Source organism: Mesocricetus auratus, unplaced genomic scaffold (assembly GCF_017639785.1).
Source record: "Mesocricetus auratus isolate SY011 unplaced genomic scaffold, BCM_Maur_2.0 Super-Scaffold_100014, whole genome shotgun sequence".
Lineage (NCBI taxonomy): Eukaryota > Metazoa > Chordata > Mammalia > Rodentia > Cricetidae > Mesocricetus > Mesocricetus auratus.
In genome coordinates this window covers 382,592-407,134 of record NW_024429197.1, presented here as the reverse complement: position 1 = coordinate 407,134, position 24,543 = coordinate 382,592, and the positions used below count along the sequence as shown (strand labels likewise).

Below are 24,543 nucleotides of genomic sequence, written 5' to 3'. Positions count from 1 at the left end.
AGGAGACTCGATGGCACCCCAGGGCCACACATCAGTTGATGGCACAGTTGTTGCTACTGTTCATTTCCATAAAAACCTGGAGATTTCTTTATGTTTTCTCTAAGTTTCTTCGGTTACTAATAACATTAACTTTCCAGTTTAAACAAAAGCAGCATTTTGGTAATCACCCAAGAGTTAGCCCAGTGCCTTGGTGCCAGGGAGGCGCAGGTAGGTTACATGGTTAGGAGGTGGACACGCATACCTGAAGCCTGAGAAGGCACAGAGATGACCAGGTGGGCAAGCTGCATTCTTCCGGTCGCAGGCTGATCTTCTGAATATCAACACCACCTTCCCTCACCTTGGTTGGCAGTCCTCCTTAGAGTATTTACTTGCACTTGGATGCCACAGAGCAGAAGCATACAGTGGTAGCCCTCAGAAACCCTTAGCAACAGCTGGTTAGAAGCACCCTATCCCCACCCCAGCTTGTCCTCAGGCAGAGAAGGCAGCTCGCAGCTGGCGGAGCCCTTTCTTGCCCCCAGATGATTTTATTTTGCAGCATCCTGCCAGCCATTGCCAAAACAGATCCTCTTACTCATCCTTCTGCCTCTAGGTCTTTGTATCAGACGGCGAGAGAGGCTATAGATTCAAAAGGGAAATTAAGCCTCATGCATCGAGCAGGAGGCAGAGCCACAAGCCCAAGATGGGAGTGGCAGGTGTCAAGAGTCACTTGAGCACTCTTTAAGAGTCCTAGGGCACCACTTGACGTTCAGTGACCTTCACATTCAAAGCAGGAACTACTTTGAAGAGCGGAGGAGAAACGGGCCCAGCTGCCGGGCTGAGCGCCAGTTGACTGTTGAGCACTTACAGTCAACTGCAGAAGTCAAGCTGACCCAACGTAAGAGGGACAACACCAAGGGCATTGAGACCTGCATGGGGCTGCCACACAGGGCAACATGGGATGCCCAGGCACGTTTGAACTTCACATAAACAGTTGTTTTCGTGTAAGTGTGGCCTGGGTAATATTAGGGACCTGTTTACATTGCAAAGTCTTTTCATGATTTTCCAAAATTGGGCATCCTGTATCTTATCTGGCAGTTGCTGTGGGAACTGTTCCTTTCCCTGGGAAGATACAAACAAATGTCTACTCCTTCTAGGGCACCACCAACCAACCAAAATATGATTCCACCAAAGTCCAGTTTGGGAAAAACCAATGAGTTTATTGGCTTTACTTATAGAACACGGGGGAGGGGTTGCTTAGGGAAGCATGGGTGGCCCCAAAGCAGCTGTTACTACCTGAAAGTCTCACCCCAGTATAAATGGTGACTTTCCTATATTTGCTTATATGCAGTCCCCCGACCAGTTAACCTTCGAGTCTGTGTGCACTGGCACCTCCCAAGACTACAGGGCCATGTGCAACGAGGACAGAATTACATACAGGTACCTAGAAGGTAGGGAGGGTGTGGCCAGAACATCAGATGAGGGTCCAATGACCCTCCTTCCATGTGGGGCTGTCAATAGTCAACAAGCCAAATCATGGGGGTCTCCTGTGAATGTCACAACATCTCTAATGATGATGACAGCTGTTATACTTGGAGGATAGATAGCACTCCACAATAGCAAAATACCTGAGAAGCAGCAACATTTACAATAAAGTCAACCTCATTTGGCACTTGGACCTAAAGGTGGGCACGGAACGAAAGCCTATACAGTAGCAAAGCCAGGCACAGAAGAAAGGACAGGCACGTAGCCCCAGCCCAGAAGAGCATTGATGAGCACTGAGTGGAATACTCTACCCAACTTGACAGCTCCAAACCAGTCATTTCCATACCTTCCTTGCAGTCAGCACCAGCACAGCCAGGGCTCCTCTGAGGTCTAACACTCACACACACACAGAGACCTCCCATGCATCCTAGAGTGACTGAGGGAAACTACTAGAGTCGGAGGCTGGAGCTGACAGCAGGACAGTGCTGACCCCTCTGTGCTCATAGAGTTGATGTTTGAGAAAAGTTAAAGACTAGTCAATCCCATCTGGGACCACCTGCAAACAGGAGAGACTACATTCAATCCTAGGGAGACAGCATTTAAGCTGAGAGCCATGTGACTATTGAAAGAAAAATCATTACAGGGAACAGAATTAGTTCACACCGTGGCAGAAGATGGCTCATACTTCCCTGTATAGTTTAGTGAAATGCATCTGCTATAGCTGGACTGAAAAGGCAAGGTACGGGAGGGGGCGATTGCTCAACCCGATCAACATACAACAGCAGGCCACAACCGGGGAGACAAGTTAGATGCCTGGAGTGCAAAACAGAAACATTCGGTCTCAGATTCCCCTGAGTCTGGAGGGTGAGACAGATGAGTGGGTAAAATGCTTGCTGCCAATCATGACGGCCTGAGTTCAATTCCCAGGACCCACGTGGTGGAAAGAGAGAAGCAATCCCTGAAAGAGGTCCTCTAACCTGTACATATGCACTCATGCACAAGACAAACACATAAATGTAATAAAAACTACTTTAAATTAAAATTCCTCTGAGTGTCACTTCTCACTCATACCTCTGTCTGTGGAAGCTGAGTGGCAGTTGTCAAGCGGCCAGACAGACTTGCACCTGCCTGAGCATCACAGAAAACCTGCCCACATTCCCCGGCTGACTGTCAGAGTATAGCAGCCAATCATAAAGGGGGAGGAGAAGGGAGATGTACTCCACACTCCACCCATGGGGCCAGGCAGCAGGTCCCATTTCCTGGGGAGCTACTACATACAGGCCTGTTATCAACACGAAGGGGCAGAGACTAGGTTGGGCTTGAAGCATGAGTCCCCTCTGGAGATTTTAAAAGTTAGCAGCTGTCTGTTCATCTGAGTGTGGCTAGCACCACCACCAGCACCCTGAGCTTCTGTTCCCCTAGCACAGGGGAACCAGGTAGACTAGATCCTCACCCCCAGACTGTGGCCTTTCTCCTTTGCTACATACCCAGGGTCCATTCCAAGCCTCTCTTTCCAAGGTGGAGAGCACAGGCATGGGAGCTCTTGGCTCCACCTGTCCACCTGTCCTGTCCCTGCCCAGCATCCCAGAGCCCCAACTCCATACAAGAAGGATCCGTTTGCTGCCGAGAGACAGCATCACAGCCTTGGCTGAGCCACTTGGGTACCACACCTCAACCTGCACAGCTTGGGACTGATTTGACTTGGGCAATGGGAAGTGAAGAAATGGCAGACAGAATGTAAGGAAAAGCTGGGATCAGATAGGATGTGTGCTCAGATGGGGATGATTACAAGCCGGGAACTCTGGTGTGTTTATTACATGCAGCTGAATGAGGAGGCAGGTTAGCCAAACCTGGCAGGAGTACATTGTGGGGAGCTATGGTTGACATTTTCTGCGTACAGTGTCAACATGGGTACTCAGGCCAGGGGAAGGCCCTACTGCTCCCATAGGTCTAAGGTATTGGTGTCGTTGACATGACTGTGCTCATGTCAACAATACATACACTCAGGATTTCATCCACATTCCCCCTAGGCTCCATTCCCTCTCAAGAGCCCAGGATGATGGACCAGCCTCCCAGCCAGGGCTAGCACTAGGTACCATTTGGGAATCACTGTGCATTGGCCACTCTGGTCCTCTTGGTGCACGTGAGTCTAGTCTTGATCACCTGGCAATTTGCTAAATTCCAGGCATCACCAAAGTCTTGGTTTTCTGTGATTTCCACTGGTTTGTAATCTGTCCAGGGAAGTCAGGGCCATTTAACAAGGTTCATGGGACTTCTGTCTGTCTACCTTTTCCCTTGTGTTATCTCATTGGAGCCAAGTGGTTGGGTGCAGCAGGCACCATTGGACTTTGGTGTAGTCATTATTTTGGTCTGTCATGGGCTCCCTTTCTAGGGTGAGTAAACATGTGTTCTGCATCTCTCCAGGAAAGTCTGCTATACAACATTGCTATATAGAAAAATCACCTCTGATGCCCAATATGGAGAACAGTCCAGACCTTATCAGTATCAGCCAGAGTCCCCATGTCTTCTTCCCATCCAGGAAGCCCTGACAGCTAATGTCAAGCTCTTAACACTCAGACAGACTTACCGGCTCTCTTTATCGTGTTGAATGGTGTCTTAGTTAGGGCTTCTATTGCTGTGAAGAGACACCATAACCACAACAATTCTTATAAAGAAAACATTTAATTGGGGTGGCTCGCTTACAATTTCAGAGTTTCAGTCCATTATCATCACAGTGGGGAAGCATGGCAATGTGCAGGCAGACATGATTAGAGAGATAGATGAGAATTCTGCATCTTGCTTGTAACAGGAAGCCAACTGACTCACTGGGAAGTATCCCGCCCATAGGAAACCTCAAAGCCCACCCCCATTGTGACACACTTCCTCCAACAAGGCCAAATCCAATCCAACAAAGCCATACCTCCTAATAGTGCCACTCCCTATGAGATTATGGGGGCCAACTACATTCAAACGACCACAGATGGTCTTCTTTATCCTGCATGAACTCTGCTGGCATTCTTCTTGCCGCCACATGGCCCCAGAGTGAGGCCTGTGTGAGCTGAGGCCAGCGGTTTGGGTTGAGGGATTGAATGTATGGATTTCACATAAGGGGGTTCACGTTCACTTTCTACTCTGCTCCAGACAGTGAGAGGTTGTACAGGGTGACCAACCTCACATTTGGTGGAAGATGACATGAGACCAGGTTGAACCTGATTTTGAGGTATCTGTCAGATTTACAGATGAGAATATCACTTCAATCTCAGAGGATGTCCTCAGTGTGTTGGGGTTTGTCCAATCTATGGAGAGGTCGGAATAGAACAAAAGTGTTGGGGAGGAACTCTGTCCTTTCCCTGCCAGTCTTAGCACAAACTATCAAGGTGACACAGCATAAAATTCTGCTGGTACAGTCCCAATTGAATCAGTGTCTTTATCAGGTTGGTCTGACGACATGTGTGCAAAATACTGTCTTAAATGACGTAGGAAGGCCAGACCTGCTGTGGGCCCCACCGTTCCCTGGGCTGTATAAGGTAGCTATGTAAGCACGAGCCTGCAAGTGAGCCGGTCCATTCTGCCATGGTTCCCACCCTGATTTCCCTCAACGATGGGCTGTAAGCTGCAAGTGTAAGCTAAATAAACCCCATCCTGCCAACTTGCTTTGGACCAAGTGTTTTAGCACAGCAACAGAAGGGAACCAGAACAGGACAGGACCCTGCAGAGGGGCCGATGCAGCTCACCTCTTTTCTCGCCCCGCCTCCCATCAGCACCCCTGGTTCTCAGGCCCTTAGACTCAGACTGAACTGCATTTCTGCAGAACTTCTGGGCCACCCTCCCTCCCCGAGCTTGCAGGCAGCAGATCCTGATGCCTCCCATATATATATGAGGATCTCTTATTTGACCCATTTTTCTGGAGATCACTGACACAGCACTTGTGTTTTTGGAGATTGTTCAGGGGAGAACATAGGAATTTGGACTCTTTCTCCTATCCCAGTGTAGTATTTGGGCATCGGTGAAGATCTGCTCTGTACACAATACAAAACATTGATTGTGGACTTCTGTAAGTCTACTGCATCCAAAGCAAAGTAGACCTCAATAGACAAAAAATTTAAAATATACTCTTAAGAGTATATTGGAGGGGCTGGAGAGATGGTTCAGGGTTTAAGAGCACAAGATGCTCTAGCAGAGAACCTGGGTTCAATTCCTACACCTACATCTTGGTTCACAACCGTATGTAACTCCAATTCCAGGGCATGTAGCACCATCGTCTGGTGCAGTGCACCTGCAAAAATCTCCCTCCCTCCCTCCCTCCCTCCCTCCCTCCCTCCCTCCCTCCCTCCCTCCCTCCCTCCCTCCCTCCCTCTCTCTCTCTCTCTCTCACACACACACACACACACACGAGGAGGAGGAGGAGGAGGAGGAGGAGGAGGAGGAGGAGGAGGAAGAGAAGGAGGCGGAGACTACTGCAATCACAAGAGGCTGTCCAGTCTCAACAGAAAATGGTGACTTACCATCTGGCAGAAGGGTAAGGAACTTGAAGGTGGAAAAACCTTGCTCAACACAAGGATATCCCCACCCCTGGCCTCTTTAGCCTCTGATTTCTCTTGTTCCTAAGTTGGAGTCCACCCTACCTTTGCTCCACCAGCCCAGAATCCACCAACATGGAAGACAAAGCCTGAAAATGGAGAATAACCATGCCCACACTTGTGATTCACAATCGCTCTGCACTTTTATTGTTCACATTCTTCACATGGCAGATACAGAACCGTCTTCTCGCGTGACCTAGAACCACGCTGGAAGACCTCCGCTGACCAGGAAACACCACGCTCGACAAAACTTTCTCCTCATTTTCCTGACAATCTGGGAAGTGTTGAAGGGTGACCCAGCATAATTTGCTCATGCAAAGAGAAAGAGAGAGAGAGAGAAAGAGGGAATCCCCCAAGATCCCAGCAACGTTTTCCAGAGCTTTCCCAAGTTTGGCTGAAAGCAGCTTGCCAAGGCTTTGGGTTCGTGAGTTTTCCTGGCTGCTGGGACAGGCTAAGACTGTGTGATCAGCTGTGAGGCATACTGTGTCAGTGGGGGTTAGCAACAGCCACAAGTCCATGCTTGCAAGGATTAACTGCAGGGTGTGCCAAAGGGGAAAAAAAAATCCAGTTGAAGAAATAAAAAAGGGAACAGCAGAGTCTAGCTGGGTGGGTGAACAGGAAAAGCGTAACGCGGAATAATGATGGATGGTTTTCTGCCCATGTGAGGGTCTCTAGGGTCCCCTTTTCCAGGACCAGTCAGTCCCCTTACTGCAGCCAGTTGACTGATTAATTAAATAATGTGTTATAAAACTTTACAAATGGGGCATTTACAGTAGGGACCATAAATACATGCTTTTAAAAGTGTCTACATACATATTTACAGAGTTGTAAGATCAACTGTAGTAACCCTGAAAAAGGAAACCCCTTTCATGTGTGACAACCCTCCCAAGGTCTGTCCCCCCTCTTTGACATGTTGGGACCAGAACGGAGCTGAGGAAACAGCACCAAAATTGTCTCAGGCATCCTCCGCCCCAAAGGCACAAAACCCAAGAACTTCAGTGTCCCAGGTCCGAACTCAGAGCTCAGTCCCGTGTTTCCCCCAGACTCCAACTGTCCACCAGTGTGTGTGGGGAGGGGGGAGTCCAGCATGTGGTGAAGCCGCATCTGAAAACCACCCATTCAAAAACTCCCGTTGTTTTTAAATCGGTACTTTTTCATTTCCCTTTTTATAATTTTTTTTCTTTGCTTCCCTTTGTAGCTAACTTGAAAAGTTCAGATGCTAAAGATGTAGGCGGTCCCACCAAATGAGACAAGGAAGGACACAGGAGGGCCACACCTCCACCTCAAAGTTCCTAACCACTGCTTCTTCTAAAGCAGAGACAAGGTCTGGAAATGGGCAGAGCCTGCCTCCTGGATGAGCAGGCAGTAGGCTTCCTGCAGAGACTTCAGAGCAGTGGACTCTGCAGCTTCAAGGAGGAGATGACTTGAAAGCTGGCTGCTCCAGCTGCTTAGGGAGGAAGCGGGGTTTCCCAGTGCTAGGGCCTAGGTTCAGGCTCAGCCCCGATGGATCTGTATGCTGTTTGCTACTGATTCCCAGAAACAGTGTGAGGAGAATGCCGGCGAGGAGGAAGGGGGTGGCATGAAAGGGAACTCGGCCTCCGAAAGGTCCTCTTTAGATAGGACCCCTCCCCACCCCTCAGGGCCAGACTGAGGAAGCCCCAGCGGTGGCAAACGATAGCTCAAGAAGCACACAGCAGGGTCAAGGAACTCTTTAAAAAATTGCATAGAAGGAGATGCCCCCCACCCCCCCACCCCAGGCAGGATGACTGCACCTGCACCACAGAGCACGGTTCTGGGCCGTGTCCAAGGATCATCTGGAGGATGACCCAAAGGCTGCTGCCCTCCTGCTCCCAAGGCTGGGACCTTGGCTTGAAGACCACATGCACGCACCAGCACCCACACATGCTCTCCCCCCCCCCCTCGCTCTCGCTTTCACAACTGGGAGAGGTCGGTACTCTCTGCAGGGCAGAACGCTGGTCCCTTTGGCTTCACTGATTCCAGGTCACTTCAGGTGCTGAGGAGAAACAAAGAGAAAATGACAATGGTGGCCACACACTCACTGCCTTCCATGGCTTTTCATGCTTCCCTGTTTCATAATTATTATATTAAGCAGTTTACTAAAGTGTAAAAGACATATAGATAAAAGCCCCATTTGATAAATTTTCACAGCATATGTGGAGCTTCAGAGGAAGACACAGAACACAACCCCCAAGCCACCCTGAGCCATCCCTATTTCAGGGCACCTCCCCCCAGACAGCCAGCACCCTGGTTTCTAATCCTTTTAGATTGCCTGCCCTTGCCCACCTCCCTGGCTTCTTTCCTTCCTTCCCTCCCCTCTCCCTGCCTTCTTTCCTGCAACACATTTGATTACATTGTGTAAAGATAGGTCACTCTGATTGGTTCAATACAAGTTGAATGGCCAATAGCTAGGCAGGATTTCCAGGCACAGAGGATGCTGGGAAGAAGGAGAGTGGAGACACCGAGAGACAGAGAACAAGCAAGACATGAAGGAGGAGAGGTAACAGCCATGAGCCACGTGGCAGCACACAGATGAAAAATATAATTTCAGTTCTAAGAGCTACTTAGGAACAAGCCTAAGCCACCAGCCAAGCTTTCATAATTAATAAGAAGTCCCTGTGTCATGATTTGGGAGCTGGCGGAACAGAGAAAAACACACCCTCCCTCCCTCCTTCCTTCCTCCCTCCCTCCCACCCTTCCTTCCTTCCTTCCTCCTTTCCTTCCTTCCTCCCATAGAATTAAACTCTGGACCTTCCACGTTCTAGACAAGCACTCCACCACTAAACTTCATCCTCAATCCTCGGTTTACTTTGAGACCATTTCACAATGTGGCACAAGGAGGCTTCAAATTCAGAAACGTCCTGCATCAGCTTCCCAGGTGTCTACACCCCCAGCCTAGCTCATAGTTTAAACTTAAACACACTGAATTGACTAGTATCTACGCCCCTGCGCTTCAGTTTAGCATGTGTGAAGTTCTGGGCATGCAGCTATAACTCTGTCTGTGTAAGCATGCTGTCCATCTGTTCTCCTATGGGAACATGCCACATCGGTCCCTCTGGTCCACTGCTAATGCACAAATTAGGAGTTTTTGGTGGGGCAGTGGTGCACCTGGAGTAACACCATTGGTACATCCTTCTGCGTACCTAGAAGCTACATATGATATACCTGTGCATGTCTCGACCAAGGCGACCCTGGCAGAGGAGTTGCTGGGGCAAAAAAGGAGCCACCAAGTGAGTTTTGGTGAACATTACTGGTTAGTTCTCTTCATGGGCCAGTGTTGCCCCTTAGCCCTGGAAGGCTCACACAGCCCCTGAACCCTGAGCACAGACTCTCATCCAACACGAAGGAAACGGAGGCTCAGAGAGGACTGGGTTTCAGGAGCACATAGGGAGCTTGGGTCTTCAGAGAGTGACAGTAGATGCTCCCCTTACTGGGTGCAGTTACCTACATGCCTTCCAGGCTGGACATCAGAAGACCAGAGTTCTGATATAATTCTATCCCTCTGTTTCCCTCTTGAAACAGGAGTGTGTTGACCCGCGTGTGTCCTCCTGAGCTGAGCGTCTGTGCCAGGCACTTTCAAAGTCTTTCTGTACCTATGTCCACTAGTGTTCCACAGTGAATCTCGTCTCCCTCATTGGGATGAACCAGGACCTTCTGGAGATAATTAGGGCCCCAGCATGTGAGGACATGGTAAGAAGGAAGATACTGCCTACAATCAAGAAAGAGGGTCCTCAAGAGGGTCCTCACCAGAATCCAACTACACCAACCACCAGCTGTTTGTTCTCTGGCCTCTACACACACACACACACACACACACACACACACACACACACACACACACACACACACACACTGAACAAGATTCTTTCGGTTATTAAATTTGTACTTTGATATTTTCATACGTGTATATAATGCATTCTGATACCTGGTGCCCTCACTCACCCTCCCTTATCTCCCACCCACTCGCCCCTTTCAAGCCCCTCTCCCGCTAAGTCCCTTCTCTACATTTTTGTTTTGAGACCCAGTGAGTGTGACTATGGGCTTGGAAGTCCCCACTAGAGATTTCCAATGGCGCTCACCAGCAGGCACTCAACTGATAGGAGTGATCTCCCATCTGGAGAGTCCATCGGTGGCCACTGCTTCAGTAGTGGGGGTACAAAGGGCTACAATCTCCCACCCACTATTGAGTGTTGGAAGGTCTGGTTTGGGCAAATGCATTTGCATTGATCTTATCGCTGGAATGGCTGTGCTCCACAATTTTAAAATAAGCACCCTACTGCCCAAGTCTGTTGGGATGACACAGCAAATACCACCAGCTTCACCATTCTGAAGGCTGCAAGTCCCCACCTACACGTGTGGAAGCTGAGACTTGCAGGAAATGACAGCCAGTGAATGGCAATGCTGGGGTTTGAACCCTGGTGGTCCAGAGTCTACACACTAAGCTCATGCCTGCAGAAGGCCCCATGCTAGCCTAGAGGGTCCTTGACATGCCATCTCTCCCATTCACCCACCCAAGATCTACCTCAGACCCTACCCCAAAGACCCAAGAGCCACCCAAGGGTACCAGGGTGCCTCTGCCTCCCACCTGTCATGGAGCAGACAAAGTGCCTACTCTTTGAAGAAGGGTCCCTGGAACTGAGCTGCTGCTGCGGCCTTGACCTTCCTGCATTGTCTGGTGATGTAAGGGGCTGCTGCTGAGGTGCATCGGGACGCCAGGCGGAGACTGTAGCTGTATGGAAAGGAACAGCACAGGTCATCATCAGGAACCAGTCTGGGCCTCTAGTATCACCAAAGGTACACAGATGTCTTTGCTGCCTGTATCTCCCAGGTCCAAGCAGGATGACACCTCCTTTCGGGCCAGGGGAGGGGTGATGGGGCTTCCTATGGAAATGTAAGCCCAGGCCCCTTTGACGTGGTAGAGCTCTGTGCTTTGTGGCAGTCTACTAAATGAGATTCTTTTTTTTTTTCTTCAAGAAAAACATTTTTGTTTGGTTCCCACCCATTACTCATTCTTCTCCTCTTGTACCTAACTGACTTGTGCTCAGTTGGGTTCCCACCTTCTCTGGGAAACCTGCCCTCCTAGTCTTCCGTGAGTCCACCCCACCCCTCACCTCCACATGTCCCCCCATTACATCACTCATCATACTCAACCACTACTGGAGCCTATAGAAGCCGCCTTCCTCTGAACACTAAGAGCCCAAGGTCACATCTTCTTAGCTGCCACTCCACCGCTGATTTAGCACAAAAGTCAGAATGCTAGATGTGCCAGCAACCCAGGAGGCTGAGGCAGGAGGACAGTGAAATTGGAGCTAGCCTGAGCTACATTATATAGTGTTCACTCAAAGTGAACAAATGGCCAGGGGAACTCATGCCTGGACTGTACTGGGTATTTCATGTAGACCAGCTACCTTCCTCTCCATCCAAGCTGCCGAGTCACCCTGTATTATCTTGAATTCACAGAAGGGAAAATGGAGACACAGAAGTGTAACATGCATTCTTCCCGCCAGCCTGGCCCCTGAACCGCATCAGTCCCAAATGAACATGCAGGATGCTATATTAATTATAAAGCTGTTGGCCGTTTGCTATGGTTTCTTATCGGCTAGCTCTGACTTAATTATTAACCCATAACTGCTAATCTGAGTATTTCCACGTGGTCTTCTCTTACCAGAGAAAGGGTAGGGACCTCTTACTTCTCTCGAGTCCTACATGGTGACTGTGCCTCTGTTTCCCAGAATCCTCCTCTACTCCTAGTCCTACTTATCTTGCTTCCCTATTGGCCAACAGTGCTTTATTCATCAACCAATAGGACAAACATATACACAGAAGGACATGCCCCGTCACAGAAGGCCTGAGGATCATCGCATCATCAACTGTCTCTCTGGGCACAGAGCAAAGGGTAGGCAGGGACTGGGTGAGTAGGCCTGGGCGAGCAGGAGATGGGAACAGTGTCCTTTCTGGAGCTGACAAGCAGGAGGGTGGGAGTCAGTGTCGTTGAACCAAGGTATGATTGTGGCAGTGTTTAGAGACATTTGGGTTGTCACAACTGGCTGCGGGGGGTGGGGAGGTGGAGGGAGAGGAGAGCACTGCTTTCTGCATATGATGCTCAGGAAGTTATGAAACATTCCACAAAGCCCAGGGAAGCAAAGAGCTATGCAAGTCTGACACAGCAACACCCTTAGCTGCAAGGGATCTGCTCTAAGATGCCCCATGCATACTGGGCTCCCAGAACAACAGACTACTAAAACCAATACGCACTATGCTCATTCCTGTACACGGGGCTGTGGTAAAGTTTGACTCAGAGATCAAATGATCCAGGCCTGGTGGCTCATGCCTGTAGCCCCAGCACACAGAAGCAGGAAGACCACATGAGTTTGGGGCCAGCCTGGGCAACATAGTTTAACAGCCTGGGCTAGAGTAAGAACTCTGAATGTCTTCTGTCTCTTAATATCTCGTTGCATGTTCAGTCTCCCTCTGAGAAGAAGCTCTGTGGCACTGCTGCCGCCGCCCTTTCCTGTCTGTCTATCAGAGGTTTAAACCCAGGCCCTACACACGGAAAACCTGCAGGCCCCACCTCCCTCCATAGACAGCCTCCTCCCAGGTGGCAGCAATCACAGTCATTTCCACAAGGGGGCGCACGTTCCCCCCAGCCCAGAGCACCCACCCTGGTGTTTCTTAGCAGCCCATGGGAAGGGCCCTCTCTGTCATTACCCCAGCAACCCCTGGCCTAAAGGGAAGACAATTTCCACCACATTCACATGGCCCCTAAGAATCCCATAATCCTTCTTGACCCTTCATCCCAGGGGTCAGGAAAAGCAAATGATCCTATATTCATCTTATAGATGATAAAATGGAAACATGACTGGAGGACAGTCCTGGGGTGGCAGAGCCCAAGCCTTGCACTCCCTGACTGTGCCGGACACCGGGTCCCCATCTCGGTGTCTCCATGAGGACTAGGGTAAGACTGGACTGCAGAATGGACTCTTTGGTCCTGAGAGGTGAGTGTCTACAGTGTCTGGGGGTTAGCTCAGGAAGTTGAGGTCTGACCCTAGCTCTGACATCCTCCCCAGGCGACCTCATCCATAACCTCCTAGAGATGACCCCCAGTGTCCAGGCCCACACCACACCTGGCTGTAGCTTGGGTCTCATTTATCAGGCACCATTTCCATGCAGAAGGGACAGTACCTGGACATTGGAGAAAGTCCTTAAATTCAGATCCTGACCTCAACTTGTGACACACACCTTGTCTCTTTCCCTTGGTGACTGGTACTCTCTTGACATCCTGAAAGCCAGACCCATGGGAGTCTTCCTGTCCCCTCTTGCTGCTGCCAGGGGCTCTATTTGGTTTACCTTCTTCCCTTAGTCACCACCATGGGCCACCTTTCCCCAGGCCACCGGCAATGCTCTTTCCTCCAAGGGCTTTGCATGGCCACACTGACTTCCCTCCAGTCTGTTCTGAGCAATGGTGACCTTTTCCCCAAAGGGCACACTGCATCATGACATCCCTCCCACCACTCCCAGGACAAGCCCACTTTTCATACTTAGGGTCTGCAGAGTCTAGGCCTACTGACCTACCGGCCTACCTCTGTCCCTCGAGGGCTCAGTGCTTCAGCTAGCCTGGGCAAGGGTCTGGTAGCAGCTGTTTTGGGACAGCTCACATTCCTAAGATTTCCATTCAAGTGACTGACTTGCATGGGGTGGTGGTGGGGTTCTCTGTGCTACACACACACACACACACACACACACACACACACACACACACTGGCTCTGCTCAGAGGGGCACATCACTTGCAGCATACACAAGGTGCCTTCTAGGAACAAAGTCCAGGGGCCTTATACACCATGCAAGCCTACTCCTACTTGTATAGACAGGCAGGACGGTGCAGACAGCACTGGCACAGCCCCTTACCCATACCTGGTTCTTAGGTGAGGCTTGGAAAAGACCCACTTACGGCAGGCAGGATGCATGCATTCCCTCAGGCAGCCATTTTGCACTTTGCCTGACTGTTCCTTCCGCTACGATACTCTTCCCAGAAGACAGTCATGTGACTCCCATTCCCTCCACTAGGTCTTTGTTCAGATGTTTCCTGGCTAAAAACTGCACCTAACCCCTCCTGGAAGATAGGTGGTTAATAGTTGCCAGGAGACTGGGAGACATTTAATTCAGTGGTGCAGCCACCGGAAAGGAGGCTATGGTCTAATAAATAATCCTCACCCATCCTGTAAGCAACCCTAATGACACCCAATGAGTAGAAAGAAAGAAAAAGAAAAAGGCCGGGCGGTGGTAGTACAGGCCCTTAATCACAGGAGGCAGAGGCAGGTGAATCTCTGTGAGTTCAAGGTCAGCCTGATCTGCAAAGCAAGTTCCAGGACAGCTAGGGTTGTTTCAGGAAACCCTGTGGGGGGGGGCAACTAATTGGGTAGAGAAAGGAGACCGATGGGAGTCAGAAGGGGAGAAGAGAGGATAGTGGGGGTCAATATGATCAAACCACACTACATACATGTATGAAAATGCCATAATGAAACCCATTACTATGTAATTGTGCGTAACTGATACAGGCAGATAATCTCCCCAGCATCCAGGCTGTTGCTCTACAGATGTCCTGTGACCTATAGAGCAACAGCTCTGTGTCCGAGGGAGTTGGGTGCTGGGGCTCAGGCCTCAGGCTCCCAAAGGGCCATGTTCCTTTTCAGCTCCCGGGAATCCGTGTGAAAGAAATCCAGATGAGACGGTGTGTACATGAGCAACGGGAGTGAGGGGGGAGAGGAGGGGGAATGGTGAGAGGAGATGCAGGGGCACAGAGGAGCAGCCAGGAGCTAAGGACAGAGCTCAGGCAACACACGGGCCCTGAGGGACTTAGTCTGTTTGTTTGTCCTGGGTGCCTCCTATGAGGTGATGGAGCCCCATTGGTTGTCTGGTGCTCAAGCAGGACCAAGCCTTGGGAGCTAGGGAGGAGGTGCGGTTACAACGCCTGAGCTTCTCCTCTCTGGTGCTTTCTTGGTCACTGGGGAAAGCTGAAACCAAGGGGAAGCAAAGCTACAACAGAAACAAAAACTAGAAATTCCGTAGAAATGAAGTAAAACTCAAACGGCAGTGTGGGGTGTGGCCCAGTTGGTAGAGCGCTTGCCTAGCTTGATGAAAGTCATGGGTTCAAATCTAGCACCACATAAAACCCAACGTGGTGGCGCAAGGCTGTCATCCCAGCACTCTGCTGGGAGAGACAAGATGATCAGGTCAAGGTCATCCTAAGCTACAGCAGGAGTTCATGGCCACCTTGGACCACATAAGACTATCCCAAAATAAACAAAAAAAAAAGATAGGCAATCCTATCAGTAAATCATTTTAAAAAATAAACAACTTAAAATGGACAAGACACCAAATCACTGAGCAAATTTCAAATATAAACACCGCTAAGTGGAGTAGCAAAAGAACAGCACCTGTCACCACCTTCACTGGCCAGACTGGGGTGGCTTTTGCAGGTAAAGGAATACGACGAGCCCAGGAACAACCCCCAGAGCTCCACCACAGACATCCCTCACAACTCCTAAAGCCTGTCTACCAGGTCCCTCTTGAAGCCGTATCCCCAGACCTGGTGCATACAAACACCACTGTCAGCACAGCAGGGGGACCGCAAGCCCAGCCCAGGACCTAGGGCGTCGAAGCCTGGCTTCCTGGGCTCATGTGCACTGTGCATACCCCCAAAGCAAACACACAAGACTCCTCAGACCTTAGTCATCAGGGGATCACTACGGACAGAAAAGCCAAGGAGGGAGGCAGAGAGTGTGCAGAGGGCAGGCGAGAGCTGCCAAGTGAAAGACAAGCCTTCAGGTGCAGCGTGTACGAGCCACCAAGTGTGGCTCTCGAAGACGCTTGGTTCTTACAGGTGGGAGCAGCGTGTGCAGAGGCCCTCAGATGAGCCAGGCACGTCTACTCAACCAGAGAGGTGAAGAGGAGCAGAAGGGAAGATCTTGTAGGCCTTGAGGGAGATGAGAGCCTGTTTGTCCCTGACAACTGTGGGTTTCCAAGGACAGAACTGGGGAGGCCACCTAGGAGGCACCCCAGGAGGAAGCGACGGAGGCCTGGCCTTCTCAGGCTGCTGGAGGCTGAGCAGTGAGACGTGGCAGATTTGGACACACTGAGGTCATGGCAGAGGGAGGCATGAAGAGAGCCTGCAGCCTAGCTTAGCTCCAGAGCACGGCGCATCCACCCTGCTAACGTAAGGAAAGGACTCCAGGGACAGCCAGGCCCAGTTGGGAGCGTGCTGACTCGGCACCCAAGGGGCATGTCAGGTATATGGCTGCCCCAGGACCCAGATGAGAATATGCATCTAGAACTTACTGGCACCCAGGGATGGAGAAGTGAGGCATCCAGGGGCCGAGGGTGCAATGAGACGTGGGAACAGCAGGAGTGACAGGCAACAGTGCCCACGATCACAGTGTCACAACACCAAGCCCCAGACCCACTCCAGTGTCACCCTCTCAGAGGCTGGTGTTAACCTTGGGAGCTGGCAGAGATAAATGCTGGACAGTGACGTCAAGAGAGGACTTGAGGAAAGCACACGTGGGCACAGAGACTAGGTCATGGGAGCAGGGTGAGGACCTGGGAGGGAGCAGCTGGTTTCTGCCTGGCCTTCCCCTGGCTCACACCTCTCTTATGCAGGCTATGTTGGGCTTCACATCAGATGTCTCACCCAACTCCGTGCCTATGTGGCAGTTCACTGGGAATCGTACCGGATATTCCGTATTAGGCCAGAGGCAGAGGGAAAAGGCAAAGGCGAGGGAAGGCAAGCCTCAGACTATGCTGAAATTCCCTGTGGTCTCAACAAAGGAGGCACTTCCAGTCATCAGCACTGTGGGCCCCTCCCGTTCACATACAGCCTCTCAGGCTGGGAGTCTGGAGACAGAGAACTGCAGGAACTACTGCCCGCACTCAGGCTTAGCTCTGCCCCCTGAAGCCTGCCAAAAGATGCCTCTCCTCTCGGAGCCACGGGAGACTCACCTGCAAAATGAGTATTTCAAGAAGGGATGGTGGTGTGGCAACATTCTCAAGCTAAACACTGGGGCTGGGGAAGACGCTATTTTGGGCCCCTTGTAGGAGCTCCTTCAATCTCCTGCCCTGCAAGACAGCGCTGCCATGATCTTGTTGTATGCGGGGAGGAGGGGAGAAGAGGTTCAGTTTGAAGGCACCAGCTGTCAACCCAGAACTTTTGCTCCCAAGCCTATACGGAGATGGAGTGTTCTTCATTGCGGGGTTCCTCTTCCCCAGAAGGGCCGGCCGGGCCACACAGACCCTGGAGGAGCAAGCTGGGTCTCCTTTGAAATGGTCCCGTCTGAGATCAGAGGAAGCCAGGCTAATTCAGACAGATACTCAACAGAACCACTGGGATGCTTAAAACACTAAAGATAGGGCTCACAGCCCCAGGTATTTGGACTTGGCTCACTCCCCACCCTACCCCCAACCCCCAGTTTCGCTTTGGGATTTTGAGAGCAGGCTCTGAGAGCTGGTGAGCTCTATACTTCGGCTCAAAATGAGGTCCAGTCTGGCAGCCCAGTAACCATGAAGTAGGTGGGACCCACAGATGCTCAGTCCCAATAACCCAGGGCCAGAAGCTTTAATGGAAACCAGAGGGGATCACGCTGATGAGCTGGGGCTGGGGCTGGGGGACAGGTAGGTGTGAGGCTTTCTGATCTGGACTAGGACTGGTATCTAGACTGTCCCCGAATAAAGTCCCTCTATATGGGGGTGGGGAGGAAAATGCAGGTGGTCCTTGGGGTGGGGCAGAGAAACACTGACCCTCTGGGGTCGCCAGATGGCTCAGCAGGTAAAAAATACTTGTGGTACAAGCCTGACTACCTGAGCTTGATTTCTGAAACCCACATAAAAGCCAGATGCAGTGGTGCACATTTGTAACACCAGCATTCACTCCTACTAGGAGATGGGAGATGGAGACAGGAGACTGACTCACGTGGACACTCCTGAATCAACCCTGGAAAGTTACCTTCTCTGGCCCACACATGCTTCATGGAATTGAGCACACCACACATACACACACACACATACACTCACACACACTCACACTCACTCACTCTTAAAAGAACTGCCAGACCTGGATGGTTTTGGTTTTTTAGAGTTGTGATACCTGGGGGTCTCTATGGTCCTATGATGCTAGGGCAAGCTATAGTTGGCATGGGGATCTGGCAAGCACAGCTTGGGCTCCTTCATGGATCTCTTTATTTAGCCCCGTTTTAACAATATAAGATGGTCAAGCCCTTTTTATGGCTGAGGGGACAGCAGCAGAGGGGTTGTGACCACCTCTCCATTGACAATTTCCCTTCCTTCCCAACAGGCCCAGCAAGGGCCTCTTGCTCACCCAAAAGCTCCATCTACTAAGCTCTGCCTTGTTGGGGCTTCTGGGTCAAACCTGTTTGGTCTGAACTTGAAATATGCAATATGTGGCAAGCTCCTAACACCTGACCCAGTTAGCAGGAAGGCTGGCAGGACAGCCAGACCTGAGGATCTCAGCCAAGGAAGCTACCAGTGGGGAAACCCCTATGGATTCCTCCCGTCCAGCCAGGACTGAAAAGGTCAGCCTAGTTCATGGTCACACTAGGAAGCTGAGCCAGAGGGTGCAGTGTGCTGCTCTTGGGAAGGCGGCTGGCACTGGCTTCTGACTCACATGGGCAAAAAACAGGTGGGATGTAACCCCAGGAACACAGAAGGAAGCTTGGGAGTCAGGTACTGGTCCTGACTGGATGAACTCTCTGGCTGAGTCAAAACACAACATTCGCAAAGAAACCAATGGGCAGCCTGTATCTGTTCATTTCCCACCATGGGGCCATCACTGCCCTGGAAGGAACAAAGCCACAGCAGGCTCTCTACACAGTTCCACCCACAATGTGCAGGTTCCCATTCCCAAGAGTCAATTTCTCTGAGGACCTGGTTTCCCAGGTTTCACTCACTGCCAGAGTCCTGCCCAGAAAATGGGACAAGGTACCTGTTTCACAACACTGCGAACACCTGCAGCTTCAGACCTCTTCCACAGACCCCCCCCCGCCCCCACTCCACCTAGTGCTGCCCTCAAGTTTCAGGGACATCGTCTCTGCAGGAATCCCCCTACTGCCTGTGACATGTGCAGCTCAGGTAGAGAGGCCTGAACCAACCTAGGAATGAGCTCCACAATTTCCCCCTCTCCACATCTCTCTCCTGCAATTTCCAGGATCTCTTTTCTCCCCCAGTTGAGACAAAACACACTATTTACAAGCAAACCAAGAACGAAATAAATGTATGTGCCGGGAATGCTGACCGACAGAAACTTAGGTTCCCCAGTGTGGGACATCTAGATAGGGATGGTCTCCTAGGACATCGCATGGAAACACTCTTTTCAGTGACAGTCCTTTGGAGAGGTGAGACATCATTAGCACCTATCTTTTTAAGAGATGAGCCAAACCAGAGATGTTTAAAGATGAGGTCAGCACCAGGGGCAAAGCAAGGAATGCTCAACCCTTCACAGGATTTGCTGTCGTTGGTACAAAGGTTCTCGTAAGCTTTGTGTGGCATCAGTGCGGGCTCCAGGACCCCAGCCCAAGGCTGACCTTACAGAGCTGAGCAGCTCATTCAGGACTTTCTGCTCCTGGCTGGCAGTGTCCCAGACACAGGGCTGGCACTGTCATTGGAAAGGCAAGCTTACCATGTGATTGCACGGGCATTAGTCAATGGGAAAGGAGATGCCAAAGTGCAGGGACATTATGGGATGGGGGCCAGGTCCCGCCTTCAGTTTATGTGCCTTCCCCCAAAGCCCTCACCCTGTCTGGCGCCAACCTCAACAGTCTAACCTGCTCCACGCACTGGAAACGATGTGGCCTCAGGACATCTGTCCCACCCTGGGCTGCTCCATCAGCTCACTGGGTGGAGACCTTCCAGAAAGGCTCCTCCTGGCTGGGGACAGACAACCTGGCCCAGTTAGACACAACGTGGGGCAACCCACAGGCTTGCAGCTAAGTGGAGGCAGATACAAAATGACACCCTCCTCCATATTTCCTCCCCCGTAGCTGCCCTTGCTAATGGCATGCTGGGGAACTTGTTCCCTGGAACTTAATCTTCACCAGGAACTATGAGGTGGGCATGCCAGCATTTCAGAGAGGGTTAGCACCTTGCCCAAGCAAAGACACCTGGCCCAAAGAACCAGGCTTGAAGCAGTACAGACTCCTAAGACTAGGAGGCAGCTCGCTGCTGATCTACCTTGTTTTCCCCATTTATCTGCTAACTCATTGGCACCGTGGGGTGTAGCTGTGAGCAAGGATCAAACACTGCAGACACAGGAGGATTGGGAGGATGGCCTCCAAGGATGACTACTCAGGGCCTCAAGAGGCAGAACACTTGGCTTAACTGCATGTGTGCTCATTTGCATGTGAAAGACAGGGGCGGCCAAGGGTGCTGTTCCTTTGGTGCTATCCACCTTGTTTTTAATAAAAAAACCAAACCAAACCAAACAAACAAAACAAAAAATCAACAGGATCTCCCCTTGGCCTAGTCACCAATGAGTCTTGGTTAGCTGATTAGGGCGCCCCTCTGACTCCCCAGTACTGGGACACAAGTGAACAGTCACATTACATTTGCTGTCATGAAAAAGGCTACTTTCCTTAATGACTCCTGGGAAGCAAACACTGGGGCTTAGAATTTACAGAAGCATCTAGCTGAAACCACTGATTACAGTATGCTGGGGTGACACCAAAGGCAAATGAGTCTCGACTGTGTCACACTGCCTGCAGCTGGTGTCATAGCAAACGGTCTGTTTTTCTGGGGCCTTCCCACTCGGCCAGCTCCTGTGCTTCGAGTCAGTAGGCGGCGGACACGTGACAGCAGTGACTGAGGAGACCCGTTTCCTGCACCTGCACCGGCACCCTTTGATTCTGTCAGCTGCTTCATTGCAGCAGCTCTGACTCACAGACGTGATGGGGAAATCACCAAGGCGGGTGCCACCGGCCTGTGGACTGAGGCTTTGGAAACATGTCCAGACACAGCCTGGCCAAGCATATACAGCACTGTGAAATCAGCCAGCATACAAGTCAACGAGAAGGGGCTTCCTTATTCTGGGTGAAAGTTAGAAGACACAAGAGGCGTGGGATCCCGTGCAATGCACTCTGGGTGGCTGCACTGGAAAGGGAGCCCACGGATGCCAAGTTTTGGGACTAGAGTTGGAGATGCCTCTATTTCCAGCTCCCAATATTGGAAGAACAGGAGACTCAGCATGCCTACGTGGGTAGCTCAACTCCCGAGGCTTGGCTGAGGTCAGAACCTGCCTGGAAGGATTCAGGTGTGCCAAGCACCGGGTGACTGTGGAAAAAGGCACCCCCATGGACTGTGAAAAAAGAGGCAAACTTACCAGTGCCCCCGAATTAACACACGGTGCCACGCTGTTCTGCTGGCACATACAGCCTCTGCTGTTTATTGATCAGCTGTCATCATGTTTTCTTAATGCACATCCATGTTTAAGCACACACATGGATACATGTGAAGGCCAGAGAACAAATTCGAGTGCCACCCTCAGAAATGCTGTCCATGTCCTTTGAAATAGGTAATTGTCATTGGCTTGGAGCTTGTCAGCTGAGTTACTGAATGGCCACTGAACCCTAGAAAATCCACCTGTCTCTGCCTCTCTGTGGGCTCTGGGGATTGAACCAGGCAAGTGCTTCCCAGAGGCATCCTCCCAGCCCACACCATGAACCCTTACTTTGAGGACTGCACACTGAGGCACTAACCCGTCAGCTTGGTTTGTTATCACACAGCTCTACAAACAGCCACTGCCCCTCACTAGACTAACAGATCATTTCAACAGCTCCAAGAGTCACATTTTAACCCAAACACCAGCAGCCTCACCAGGAGGTCTTTGAGGTGGAGTAGCTCTCACGCTATAACCACCTCTAAACATTTTTCTTCCATTATCCTGTAAGTACTGAGTCTGTGGAGCTTGGGCTGTGGCAGGTGCTGGGGAAGCATGGGGCTGGGGGAGAATGTTGTACCAAGCTAGCCTAAGTCATAATTGAAGTTCCATTTCCTCCTCAGGGAAATTCAGAGGACAGACAAGCCAGAGAATCCTCAGTTCTCCCTCAGCTCTGACTTTAAGAGAGTCCCTAGCTTTGAAGCTGTCACTAGTAGGTTATACAAGACGAAGAGGAAGTTGAGTCTGAGAACTGAATTGAACCATGCTCTATACCAGCAATGGTAAAAGCAAGACCAATGCAGAATGAAAGCTAGGAGGAAATCACATGAAGAGTAATATATATTATATATTACATATAATATATATATATGTTTATATATATATATACACACACACACCATACCCTTTTGGAATGGAAGGGGCTCTGTAGTCTGGTTATGACTCACCTGGTAAGTTAATTTCAAAGTCCCAGGGGTTACAGTTAAATATATTTGGAACTTTACATAAACTTCTCAGGCCCTGGCCCACGGTCGTTAAATAGTTTCTTGCACTGAAATGAACAAGGCAGTTCATACTCGGCAATATAATGCCCTCACCTAAGCAGGCGTCAGACACAGTGAGACACTGGCCGGCAGTGCCACGAATGGGCTCCATCTCTAACTTTAAAAGGCACTCTAGAGAATGCCAGTGTTTTCAGTAACGACAGTGATGGAAGCGTTTCTGCACAGTGGTTACTTCAGTCACCGTGCCTGGGTTCAAACCTAGCACCACCGAGGACAAGCCGCACAAGCTCCTTCTTCAGCAGCCCCTTCCTCCAAAAGTCCCTCAGTGACCATCACCACGACTGTTCAAGCCAGTCCCAGCCATTTCACAGGGAGCCAGTTCCTGAATGTCACCTGCCAGCTAGTCTATCACACCTCCTGAGGTTCTGTTGGCTTGGCGGGTATTAACAGCCACTACCAGGGCTTCCTAGGAGCCTGTGCCACCTTCATCAACATCACAGCCCATGCCATGGGTGGAGCCCTTGTTCTACAGGGCAGGCAACCCAGGCTTGGCTAGCAAGTGCCCATTACTGGCAGACCCAGGGAATCACAGTAATTCAGCTGCTTCCTCCAACTCCACTGAAACAAAACTGAGTCTGGACAGCGGCGTGGGTATCAAGCTGCATGAGACAGTTATATAATAACTGTCTTTAATACAAGACAACCAGGTGGGCTCTACACTGCAGTTCAGCACAGCAGCTCGGAGATCAAACCTGCCAGGTGTGGGCTCCTCTTATAACAGTGTGGGACAGGATCCAAGTTCTGTCATCTCTCCCTCTGGGTTACCTGCAATGAGAATTCTGCTTCCCTCGAGTGCCAGGAGAGCTCTGAGTGAGCATTCAGAAGAGATGCCATACAAGGAAGCAGTGGTTACTTTTGCTCCACAACAGGACTGGTGCATCCCCAGGCCCATCTCTAAGCCCCACCTGGGGTACAGGAACTCTCCAACTCCATAGCAAGATGCAGATTACAGCCAGATGTCTGACAGCCTACACTGATGCTTTCTGGTTAGTGGGAGCTAGGGCCAGGACTCAACACATCCAGTGATCGATGGGAAGAGAAGCCATCGGAAAATGTCCCTGCACCCTAGCTGGGACACCTGGCAAGGGCTGGCTGGGCCTGATTAGAGAAAGTGACAAAGAGGATGCTACTACAACAAAAACTAAATCAACAAGAGAGGCTTAAATAACTTCTTCCCAATAAGGAACACTGAAATATATCTATCTCAGCAAAACACTTATCTGCTCTAAATGGAAACTGTCCTTAAGCAGTGCTGTGACTACATCCAAAAGTCGACATGCATTCTTGTTGATAACATGTGTGTGGCAAATTCCAGGACACTCTGAAGTCAGCCCTGGTTAAAGCTTACATTTGTAACAGCGATTATTAAAGTGGACCTCCAAACTACACAGTAAACATCTGTCTAAACACAGATATTAGATTCCTGCTCAGAATAGAAACTTGCACTTCACGGTCCCAGACTCTGCGCTCCCCAAATGACATTACCATCTTGCTCTGACATCTTGGGGAGCACCTCTCGCAGGAACCCTGGAGAAGTGGCTTCTTTGGCTGGCTTTCTGCTCTGGTCTGGTAGCTAAACACTAACATCTTCTATAAGATATCTATGTTCCTTGTAACATCTGCCTGGGTTTCCCAGCACTCTACATCAGGGGCTTAAAACAGACATCCAGCCAGCACAAGGGAGGCAGAAACCACAGTGTGTACAAATCCTATCACAGTAGTTCCAAGACCCTCGCGGCTCAAAATTAAATCTGATTTCTGGAATTGCACTAAGTAATTTAATGCAGTCATGTGAGCTTAATCAACCCCCTACCTCTAGTTGTCATGCTTAATCAGAAGTAAATGAAGCTTACAGAGATCCTTCAAGCCCTAACACTCTTGTTAAAATATGGGAGGATGCTGGTCTAGTTCCCACCACATGACGGCTCACAACTGTTCGAAGAGCACCAGGCACATATGCACTGTACACACACAAACACAGGC

The 24,543-nt window shown here is 50.5% G+C and overlaps 1 protein-coding gene across 5 annotated transcripts in view; it reads right to left on the bottom strand.

The window, feature by feature from the left end:
* Window positions 1-6,165: 6,165 nt before the first annotated feature.
* Window positions 6,166-24,543, bottom strand: part of Prdm2 (PR/SET domain 2) — a 107,787-nt gene continuing 89,409 nt past the window's right edge. For 4 of the 5 annotated variants that reach the window (XM_013121242.3, XM_005081097.4, XM_040757470.1 and 1 more), the window contains 2 exons: window positions 10,645-10,788; window positions 6,166-8,055 (listed from right to left, as the gene is read on the bottom strand). In XM_013121242.3, the coding sequence (XP_012976696.1) occupies window positions 10,668-10,788 (121 nt within the window). In that variant the 3' untranslated portion in view covers window positions 6,166-8,055; window positions 10,645-10,667. The remainder of the gene's footprint in view (window positions 8,056-10,644; window positions 10,789-24,543) is intronic. The other variant, XM_021233550.2, reaches the window with a different exon arrangement.